We start from the raw sequence: 11,845 nt of genomic DNA, 5'->3' as shown, positions 1-11,845 counted from the left end.
ACAGGATGTACTGGGTTGCAGTAGCTCTATCTCCTCCAGCTTTTCTGTCTGTGCTGAGATTATGTTAATGTATTGTCACATTTGCCTTGCTGTTTCAGTGCAATATATAACATATGTCCACATTCTTTTCTGCCTGCCACTGCAAGAGCTAAACACTTCCCCATCATGGTATGTTTTGGTGAAGATGCCTCTGCTACACCGCAAAGGAAGTTTTCTTATCTACCCCTCATTAAGAAAGCTGTACCGGGGTTTTTAACATCACTTTTAAGGGAGATGTGTTCTTGTTAGCATGATTTGGGCTGTCTGTGGGAGACATGAGTTGGGTACAGTATTACAGCAATATGTACAAGATGGTGAAAAAGAAGTGTATTAAAACCAATTTTGTATTAAAGGGCTACTTTACTGTAAGAGCTGAATTACTAAATAAAAGCATATCTTTCTCTAATTACAGACAAATTCTTTAAGGAATATAGTAATTAGCTGCATTTCCATGTGAAAACTCCTTAAATTACTGACAGACCCTGAGATGTGCAGCTCTATTGCACTGTAATGTATGTGGAAAATAGCTTTTAGGAGATTATTACCTGGAATATACTGGCTCCATAAGGTGTTCTCCAGGCATTAAGAAGATTATCTTTTCCAGTGCTTACAAACCATTTGCCTGCAAGATTGTTTAAATGTTATTGTTGCATTTTGTTTTCAAGGAATACACCTCAAGAAACAGATTGATCATAACAACAAAGCATTCACACATATTCAAAGAAACAGTAACATTTTCATTTGGTTGCATTATGATGTTCAATCACAAAACAAGCAGTACATACAAAAAGCAGTCATAGTTTTTAAAATAATCTTAATATTAAAATTTAATACCTAATTTTTAACTATACTCTTTAGTTAAGTATCTACATTATATTTTCATTTAAAGATAATTTTGAATGAACTTGTCAGGAGGGAAAACATTGATATATCAAGATTTGCTTACCACAGTGAGCAAATTTGAGTGACAATACACAGCTCTCATGAAGATGTAGCTGATACTTGTCCGGCTTAGTAACATGTAGCACCTCGACATTGCTGTTCTCCATTCCTACTGCCAACCACTCACCAGTTGGACAATAGCCCAGTGAGAAGATCTGTTATTAGCACAGCATATGCTTCAGTCAGTAAAGGAATGAGCTTGAGATCCTTGCTACACTGTTAACACTATGCAAAACCACATTTTTGGTCTACTACAGTTTTAAAAACATGATAATTCAATTACTACAGTACTCAAAATAAATTAGTTCATGCAAACACAGCTGTAAAGCTATGCTATTAAATGCTATTAAAACTGCAATAGTGAAATACTGAATCAAGTAAAAGTTAATGTCCAAGCTTATCTGACAGCATTTAAAAATATTTTCATAAAATATTTTTGAACCTCAGTCTACAGAAAGGGAAACAGATTACACACTTGTTTTATAAAAAGATTCTCCATTACTCTAATAGGAGAAGTACTAATCTGTCACATAGTCATAATCCAGAAAGACATTTAACTTCCCATTAAATAAATTTAAAAAAAAAAGTAAAAAAAAAGAGTATGACACTAAGTGAAAAATTCTTTGGAGTTCTCTTAGAGCCTGCTTTTTTTTTTTTTTCAGAAGCCCCCTTATCCCCCCCAAAAAAGTGCTAGTTTTAAAAACCCATGATAAACTTTTCTTAACATGCCAATGCTTCTGAGATTGAACCTGTGATGTGAAATCATGTTGCTGTAGCTGTCTCCCTTCTCTGAGATCCCATGATCTGACTGTATTGTCCAAGCCTCCCGTCCATAGTTTGGTGCCATCATTAGAAATGTCAATACAGCTTGCTCCATCTGTGTGGCCCTGAAATTGCCTGAATATATTGAGAGAAGATCAGCATGTTCTTGCACTGGAAAGAGTTGGTTCTGAGCAAGTATACAAAATACTTCCTTTTTCTTTCAGTCCCTAACATGCAGCCATTGAAGACAACAATAATGTAGATTCCAATAGCAATCCCAAATTAATACAACCTCTGGGACAATCATGTAAGTTTTTGAACTGATGAAGCAATCAGCCCCAACAGCCAAGCACTAATTTGATTTCAAAAAGTACACTTTAAGAGTCAGGTACTCTGGAAATCTTTGCTGCTGACTGTGTGATACCCACTATTCAACTTAAAATACTCGTTCTCTCCAGTGGAATGTAACATGATCAGGAAAATGACCTTAGTTTAGGAAGAATCTGCAGGTTACCAAAGTTCTAAAAAAAAGAGCGGTCTAAAGGGGAATATCAGGAAGTAAAAGCCTGACTTTACATGCAACACTGACACATTGCATGTAAAAACATACACAGTGCAGTGCACAGAGAAGCTCTGTATGATCGGCTCCTAGCTTAATGTACATCAGTGTTGAGCAGCAACACATGCTCCTAAGAAGCTAAGTTTGCAATGCAGTAATTTACACAGAACTTTACCCAAGACAATTTTGCTGGACCTCTGATTAAAGAGATTAGAGTGAGAGGAGTGTATTACACAGAAACAAAGAAAACCATCTATTCAAAGAATCTACAGCAGTGTCAACATCAGCTGGTATTAGGGAATTATAGCTATGGGCTGCTCAACAGGGCTGGAATTGTGAAACTCTCAAAATCTTCAAAGAATCATATAGATTTTTGTCAAGGTATTAGCATGGCTACTGCCAAACAGCAAAATATTGGAAGCATCTATGCATAGAGAAAACAGCATATATGTGCAAAGGTGCACATAAGGCTGTGTCTAGTTAATTCTTCACAATCTGACGATCCAGTTCTGTCGACCTACCTTACTAAAGTCTGGTTATGCAGATCCCACACTGCAATGTTCCCATCGCTACAGCAAGAGAAGCAGACCTTGGAATCAGGGCTGATAGCTAGGGCATAGCAAGCTGGAGCAGAAGATGTCAGTTCTGCTTTGATGCGAGGAGTTGGAGCTGCCAGGTCCCAAATAGATAACGTGCTGGCTTCCCCACCAACAATCAGGGTGCGGCCATCAGGGAGCAATCTGCAGGAACGGATGTAGTTGTCTCTGTTCTGTGGAGACAGAAGCCATCAAGAGATTACTCATGAGGAAAGAAAACAGCATTAACATGAGAGAAGAAATCCATAAAAGTATTGTATTCCCTCCTGGTTTTAATGAGCCATTTATACTTATGACAATGATAAAAGTGTATTAATGCCAGAAAATTACATGACATTAGGGAAGTACTTCAGCTTGATCTACAAAATTCAGTAGTGAGAGATATTTAATCTTAATTAGCATCAAAATGCAAAGACCTGAACCCAGCCCAAAACAATTCAAGATAGCTGTATTTGACAGCTGGTGTAGAAAGTTATATTTTCATACTCTGTTTATTTCAGCACATTAGCCTCTCAGCATGGGGGATTACCAAATTCCCTGCACACTTCCCCCCTTCCCACTCCAGTGAGACTTGCTGCCACCATCTAGGAGATGTCAGAGGAAAATATTTGGGTAATTTTCTTTATTTGCGTAGCAACTTGTGTAGCAATTCATTGTAAGTCTACATGTGCTGCACAGTTCGTATTTTACTACCTTTGCAACATGCAGCCACATCTTACCAAGAACTGCTAAATTACAAAAGAAAAGCTGCTAGCAACAGTTCATCTTGTTAGCACATTCAAATAATTTGAGAATAACACTAGGGATATTTTTAATAATATTTTTAATCTTTGTCACATTAAGATTGGGTGATCCGTTCCTACACATACACAAAACACGTGACGCAGTCTTCAAATATTCTCAGAGCATACAGCTTTAAGACAGTAATTTTAAGCATGATAGGATATCAAGCTTTAAGACTGCCAAAAAACGTCTAAGTTTATAAACAATATCTGTTGTGCTGTCTTTGATCTTTCTTCCTACCAATAAAATTTTAGGATATTAAAAATGTTTTGAGTCATTGTGGGGAAAAACCCCCACAAGTATGGAAGGGATATACTTCAACCTCAATTTTAAAAGAAACACCAAAATTACAAATGTAATACCAATCTTTGATACCATGACAGCACTCAAATACCCACTATTTTTTGCACCTAAGATGTAGCATTGCAATATTAACACAACCTCCTATCTTCTTTCATTGCCGTATGCTGCTGTTCACCTACCAGGCAGTCCAGCTGAGAGACAGGGCTCTTGTTGCCAGGGTGGCTGATGTCCCAGACTTTGACGCACCCCTTCCCACCTGTGTACACGTGTCTTGTGGGGTTGCTGATGGTAACTGCACACACAACTTCCCCGTGGTTCAGAGTGTTGATCTGACGGGCATGGCGAGGGATTCCTGGACCAATGAGGGCATCAGGAGGGAAAGGAACTGGCTGCATCTGACCATCTGCACTTACATGAAATGAGTATGCTCTGAAGGGGAAAAATTATAGGGGGTGATTTAAAGAGTTTTTCTTCAAGCCTGTTTAAGAAAATAGAATCAAAGACATGTTTCCACTGTAGGCCTTTAGATTGTGCCCTTAGCTCAGTTTTTTTGCAGTCTTTTTCACAGATATTTCACAGACTAATCTGAGTTGAGAGGGACCCGCAAGGATCCTTGAGTCCAGCACTTAAGTGAATGGCGTGTATGGGAATCAAACACATGACCTTGGTATTATTAGCACCATGTTCTAATGAACTTAGCTTATATCAGTTATTTTAATCATGCAAAGAAGAAATACTTATCTATAGCATGGCCCTCAAAGCAAAAACTTAGCTAATCACTCATCTTTTAATGTAAAAAGTCAAGCACCAATCAAACGACCTTTTACAACTCAAGCAATGATGATTTCTGGCATGACATGAGGCTATATGACACTACTCTTTATTTTGGGCCATAGGCATTCTTAAACTTGGGGATCAGGATATCACTGCATGCAGAGAAGGGAAGGAAGGTTGGGTAAGGGCCCCCTGAAAGACATTAGTAGTTGGCTGGCTGCTGCAGAGCATGGAAGGTAGCTGCGTGCCAGGGGACATTTACTTGCTCACTTTACTGACTCTGATGTGGCAGCTTCAGCTGGACTGCTGCCAATCTGCCCCAAACACACAGTGGCTCCCAAGCCCCTCCAGTAAAACTGCTCAGCACTGTACCTAAGGGTGCAGTGAAACCTCTACCCACCAGCAAAGAGCTAAGTCCTCAAGGCAGTTGCTGACAGCTGACATGACAGACCAGAAAAATGCACTGGATTGGAATTTTTTGTTGGTTTTTTTTTGTTGTTGTTGGTTGTTTGGTTTCGGGTTTTGAGCAGGTTTGGTTGTTGTTGGTTTTGGTTTGGGGTTTTCGTTTTTTTGTTGTTGTTGTTGGTTTTGAGTTATGTGGGGGTTTTTTGTGGGTTTCTTTTTTGGGGGGAGGGGTTTGTTTTTTTGGCGGGGGGAGTCAGGTTGGGGGTTTTTGTGTTGGTTTTTTTTTTTTTTATGGACCCAACACAACTACTACAGATTCCAATTTCTCTTGCCAAAATCAGGCCTCTCACTGAGAAAGAACGTTTTGTTGACTGCCACTTACGCCACCTGTGAATAACCTATCAACAGCTATATCTTAAAATATTTTCCAGGGAGAACAGTTAGGTTGTGAAATTGTCTTGTTCTGAGATGCTACCTGACACATTGCATCTATTACAAGGGCACAGACTTTGTAAGAAGGTTCATCTACACATACCAAGGTAAGCTTAATGGAAGGCTTTAATTTCCTTAGACCTAAAAAATCATCATAGTACTGATGAAAAATTCATTGTCACAATGGTGGGATGAGAAGAGCTCACAAAAAAATCATTTTATGAGAATACTTTGTAAGCTCACTTCCTTAATTAATGCTTCTAAGTCACTGAAGGAAGGCAATGTTCAGAATTCAACTACTGAATTTGGCATTTAAGATTCATAGTGCATTAACACTAGAACAATAATTGTGGGACAAAATGCAAAGGCATTTTCATCTTTCTTCCCTATTCACAGTGCTTTACACACTTTTCTCACACTGTACTCTGTTTCTTATTCTGGCAGATCTGAGAGATCATATCACCATTCTCTGGTTTTTGACATTAAATACATTCAGGAAACAGTACCACAGACTTCTGTGGTTGTTAGAAGAAGAAAACTGCCTAAAGGAGTAGAATTAGGGTTTGATCATCACCACAGAAATCTGAAATATCTTCCGCATTATCTCCCTACTTCCTGTTTGTGCAGTAAGATACTGAAAAAGCGGTTGATGGTCATCTAAAATCAAGTGGAATTTCATAATCCTCTTTTCTAATTTCTGTACACAGTCGCACTCTGCAGAGCCATGTTGAGCACTGAGTGTATGATACCTTTATCAGCCAAAGTGTTTTTTAGCATCCTTATAATGAACACAGAGAGCATATTTAAAAATTACAGAAATAAATCTTATATCTTACATTATCCTCACTCTATTCATTACTCCATACGAGCACATGTGATTATTTTGTGGTCATTGAGTGCTTGCCTTTTTTTTCCCCCTAAGAACTAACACCGCATGTTGCTTACAGAAGTACTGTAAATATCTTACAAATAACTGACACTATAAACACCTGGTGAGCACCTTTTCCTTCTTTTCCCTATTTATATATTGTACAATAGTCAACATGTTGATGTATCTCCAAAGTGAAAAGAGAGTTATTCGGGGCCAGATCTCTGATGTACTACATGCTGCCCACTCTATTTCGAGATATTCAACAGTGCAGAGAATTTACACAACTTTCCCTCTAAAGGAAAAGGAGAAGTAAATGAGAAAGTAAATGAGAAAGTAAATGAGAAAGTAAATGAGAAAGTAAATGAGAAAGTAAATGAGAAACAATCCTGAATGGAAGTTGTGAGAAGTACCACACTTAAGATGAAGAAAAGTCAATGCCCTCATGCTAAAAGAACCACAGATTTTAAAATTTCAGGCCCTATGGTAGACAAATGATAGCTACATTTAAATGTTTAACAGAGACATCAACACAGCAACAACATTCAAAAACCTTGGAGATGTACCAGAATTGAACTGATTTGATTTCAGTTTACCTCATGTTTTATTCCCCTAAATTCTAGCGTAAGTGAGATGTAAGCAGGGAAGTCCCTGCATCCCTGCAATTGCCATTGCTCAGACCACAGCAAGCAAAGCCTAGCAGATCCAGTCACACTTCTTTTCAGGTCATTGACTCCACGGGGAATGAACTTAAATCCAGCAAACATTTGAACACTGTGTCAAGACATTTCTAAGAGCCTATGGTATGTATCGGATGAAGATCCGTACCCCACAGAATTTTTAATCCAAGCAGCTCATCATCAATTTCCATACCTCCCTTGCACAGCCACCTAACAGGGTGGAAAAATTAGTAGAAAGTCAACTGAAGGTGGTTACCATGCTTGAGAGATCTGGACCTGGTTTGATTTGTGTGACACATGTACAAGAAGAGTTATAGGCACTAGGCTTGATTGCTTATGTCACCATACTAACCATTAATCCTGTGTTTGTGCAAGCCCACTGGCAGGTAAGTATCCATTTACTCACACATGCAAGTGTGTAACTAACCCCAACCACTCCTCGACAAACATGTTCCTACACAAAAAAGCTAGAGACGGAGTGACACAAACATCCCTTGACCTTCACACTCTGTAGGATGAACTGGTCACAGTGTTCCACAAGTGTCAGAAGGAAGTGGAATTAGATGATCCACACATAAAATCTGGATCAATGTGGCTTGTGGAGCTGCTTTAGTTTTTCTCCTCTCTAGCTCAAGAGGAATGTGAGCAGAGAGTTCTTTGTCTCTGTAATTCTTCTTTCGAGGCTCACAACATGATAAGCCTGGTAGAGCAGGTCACCTTTTACAGTCCATTCCATAAAGGATGAATCTGAATGTTATGATACAATAATTTTTCAATCAAACAAAACAGGTCAGCGTTCCTTTCTCTGCACACTGCTTATAGCAGCTGCTCGGTTTGCCAGTAATTGCAAGGCTTTTGTGAACAAAACAATAATTTTTTTTAAACTGAGAAGCAGAGTACAGTAGAGATGGATAGCTGAGATCCCATTCCAGTTTGCATTTCCACAGACAATCAACCAGTCAGATTTGAAGTTCGCCTTCTTTTTCCATTTAATTGTCTCCTTTACTCTATGTCATCCAGTCCCTGTTGACTGCTACTAGTCTTCAAAACAAATTTATAAATGTAACTTTAAGATTAAACAGTAATTCTCCTGCTCTCGTTGAAATAGCTGTATTTATTTCTATTCACACAGCAGTTTTCAGCAGCTAAGGGGAATTCCAACCAGCAAGGGAACACAACTTCCAACAGATGATTGACTTTTAAAGCCGAATGTTTGATACTCACGGTTTTCCTCCTGGGATGCCTGTGAGATTGGGAGGGATGCCTGGGACTCGCATGTGATGATGTGGATCAAAACCAACCTATAGTTTTCCCCAAGCAAAACAAAAAGGTGTATTAAAGTAAGAGTTTGGCAAGGGAAGACTGTTTAATTCATGTTCTCCATAGCATGCTCCCCAAACCACAAAGAGAGTGAACTAGAGTTAAACCCACAGGTCTTATATTTAATATACACTGCTCTCAAAACTAAATGCACTAATGGCAAACACTTACCACTGGAGATCGCCCATAAGCTGCTGCTGCTGCTGCTGCTGCAGCTGCTGCACTCATTTGAGGGGAAATGTTGTGCAGACCGGCATAGGCAGCTCCAGGGCTGGTCAGCTCCCCATTCATACCAGCATGTGGCACGATACCAAACGGAGTAGGATAAGGGCACGGTACTGCCATAGGTGTTCTTAAACCTGAAGCTATAGAGGGAGTAAAAAAAGAAAGAAGTCACAGAGGCATTCTAGACCCATCAGATGAAACATGAGTTTGGTAAACAGCAAAAAGACCTCAACACATAATAACAAAAAACCCCAAACAAACAAATAAAACAAAAACGGCAACAACAACGAAACACACACACTGTATTACAATGCTGAAGAAACAGCTCAGCACCCAATTTAAGTAACTGTAAGGTACTGATTTCACACTGCAGATTTAAAGGGAGCCTGGTAAGGGACAAATGGCCACTGTTTAACACCATTGAAATATGTGGACACTAACCTATTGGGTCCACACCTGGGGGTTTGCCAGGCACTGATCTCAGTCCAGGAGTGGAGTTGCTGCCTGGAGTTGGGGCATCAGTCCGTGGAGTTGGGGTATTTGATTTAGACACAGGAGTGGTAGATTTCTCATTCTGGTCACCAAAAAGGAAAAAGGAAGATGGTTTGTGAGTTATTTAAGTCTTATAGGCAGTGGTTGGAAAGAGACAACGACAACCAGAATGCGTATGATTAGTGATATTTAGCTTTTGGGCTTGGGTTTTGACAGTGTTTGGCAATGAAGAGAAGCTGCAGAAACACCAAAAAAGATGGAATGGTTTTGGTAATTAACTACAGACTTCACAGCTTTCATCATCAGTAGTGTCCATATGATTCAGACTGAGGTAAATGAAAATCATTGCCATCTGACAATTGGCAGCATATGTGAACTCTGTCAGTAGTCTCACTTTGCTCGTGGACCTGCTCCCATTATGATTATGATTTTCTGTGAGAGGCCACTGCTGGATGGACAAGAAGGGTGGAAAAAAAATCCCCAAACTGACCAACAACTCATGCCCAGGAATGGTGATAGAAACACAGGATGGAGACAGTGATGAGTGTAAAGTCAGGGACTGTGCAGTGCCATTCTTGTGACAAGCTTGTTCATCAGACGAATCAGTGACTCCTAGACCCGAACCTGTCATTCCACCACCTTTCCTGAGCACAACATTCACTTTAAGCTTTCTTTTTATTTATTTTGCTTCTTTAAATAATCATGTACCCTGCCCTGTGAAGAACTGAGAGGGGAACTATTGTGCAGCTTAGGCAGGTGATTAACTGTGGTCACAAATATGAAAGGAAAGAAGATCCCTTGCAGGCATTTTGCATTATGATTTGTGATGCAAGTCAAGGAAGGCTCTTGTAAATGACAGATTACTTTTTAGATAGAAAATAAGAATTATTGTTGTTGTATATAGCCTGGTAATTCAAACAAAGCTAACAACCAAATCACATCCAAGCAGGGAACTGGATTTGCTATAAACCACAGCACAGGAAAACAGCTCAAGAAACCCCTGTGTACTTTTATTTATTCTCAGATTGACAGCTTTTCATATGGAGGAGGAGAAGAATATCTCTCAGAACAGCAAATCTATCATCTACCCACACCACCAATGAAAACCTCTTCCTATTGCAAAAAAAAAGACTGTGGACTTTCTCAGTATTATGTTATTAAACTTCCTTGAAGACATAAATTAAACTAATTTTAAATTGATGCTTCATATTGCACTATATTTATAGTGGAAATACAAATTGTGTCCAGAAAAAAATCCAGTAAGCATGCATTTCAGCATACAGTCATGGGTCAGGAGCATTTCGAAGCACTTACAAGGCTAAGTTCTTTGGATTTGGAGGAAGGAGTACTGCTAGAAGATGCAATAGATGACGGACTAATTGGTGCATCTTTTTTCAGCAGGCGAGTCTTGTCCAAGCCATTTTCCCGTGGAGACTGTGCTGGGCTCCCCCGGGGAGAAGAAGGATCCTAAACATCAGCAACATGGGTTAGCATAAAAATTTCATACTAGTCACTAGTGCTTGTCTTGAGCAGTCCTTGCTTTGGAATGAAGATCCGTCATAGGAATTGACGTCTTTCTTCTGTTCTCGACTGATTTAGCTGATACAATTGTAAAATCGAGATGGATAATGAAGGACAACCTTTTTTTTAAAGAAAGCCCTAAAATTTGATGCCATTAAATCATGTAAAAAAATTTATGGATATTGAAATAGGCAAGTAAATCTTTTTTTTAGGTGACAGACTGAAAAGGTCTGATGCACTTAGCAGACCTGATAAAGCTGACAAATGAACTCATGGCCAGAGTGAAAGAAACGACTGTTAGAAGATACTGTTAGATGCTGCATCCCATCTTGTGCTGTGCTGGCTTCAAATATCTCAAGAGAACTTTCTGTTCATATGAGAAACAAAAGGCCTTTGTAGAAATAAATGCTAGATCTGATTCGTTTTCTAAAGAAAGACAATGTGACTGGATTCCCTCATGTATTTCAAGTTCCTTTATGAAGGCGAACGCTGTAATCTTAGTCATAAAACCAATACGCACAGAAACCACTGAAGACACTCCCACCACCATTACTATAAGGTAGAAAAAACACCATTGTGTATACCTCATTGGAAACATCAACTACCAAGTTGTCATCACTCTTTTCACCATCGCTGTCCTGCAACGACAAATCACAATGTTCTAAAACCCATTTATTTAATATCCCAACATCTCTTAAGCATTAAGAAAAAATAGCAAGGCTGCTCACAAATATGTAATGTACCATTCCCAAGCTTTAAGTGGTAATACAATTAGAATATTTAGATCACCTACAGGGCTTCTGCTTTGCAGGTTGCCATAGCTATAGTATTCTTCTCAGTTTTTACACTGGTAGACAAGGACACACGATGAAAATCTTCATCCAAAGTTGCGCTGCACTATGAAGTGGAGCCAAATTAGAGCCCAGATCTAACAAGACCCAGCCTAACTAAAGCTCAGCACTACTGTCACATGGCTTCCAGGTGCTCTGTATTTATATTGTTAAAAACACTATCAATCATACACACTGAAAACCTTTAATCGAACACAGACATTAGAGGCAGCCAGCAAAAGAACTTGTTGAAAATTTGACCCTCAATTTTAAAATTAGTTATGCAGAAGGAATCAGGGTGAAATTTCAGAGGA

General features: G+C 39.1%; 1 protein-coding gene across 3 annotated transcripts in view; it reads right to left on the bottom strand.

Moving 5' to 3' along the window:
• TLE4 (transducin like enhancer of split 4) overlaps positions 1-11,845 on the bottom strand; it is a 100,663-nt gene that overhangs the window by 2,269 nt on the left and 86,549 nt on the right. For all 3 annotated transcript variants that reach the window (XM_017806245.1, XM_017806246.1, XM_017806247.1), the window contains 10 exons: positions 11,286-11,339; positions 10,495-10,647; positions 9,130-9,262; positions 8,635-8,828; positions 8,368-8,444; positions 4,164-4,413; positions 2,824-3,071; positions 1,731-1,878; positions 986-1,136; positions 585-661 (listed from right to left, as the gene is read on the bottom strand). In XM_017806245.1, the coding sequence (XP_017661734.1) occupies positions 585-661; positions 986-1,136; positions 1,731-1,878; positions 2,824-3,071; positions 4,164-4,413; positions 8,368-8,444; positions 8,635-8,828; positions 9,130-9,262; positions 10,495-10,647; positions 11,286-11,339 (1,485 nt within the window). The remainder of the gene's footprint in view (positions 1-584; positions 662-985; positions 1,137-1,730; positions 1,879-2,823; positions 3,072-4,163; positions 4,414-8,367; positions 8,445-8,634; positions 8,829-9,129; positions 9,263-10,494; positions 10,648-11,285; positions 11,340-11,845) is intronic.

The sequence above is a fragment of the Lepidothrix coronata genome, unplaced genomic scaffold, assembly GCF_001604755.1.
Source record: "Lepidothrix coronata isolate B3197 unplaced genomic scaffold, Lepidothrix_coronata-1.0 Scaffold14, whole genome shotgun sequence".
In the NCBI taxonomy this organism is placed as follows: domain Eukaryota; kingdom Metazoa; phylum Chordata; class Aves; order Passeriformes; family Pipridae; genus Lepidothrix; species Lepidothrix coronata.
Note: the sequence above shows the minus strand (reverse complement) of the source record. Positions and strands in the feature narration are given on the sequence as shown.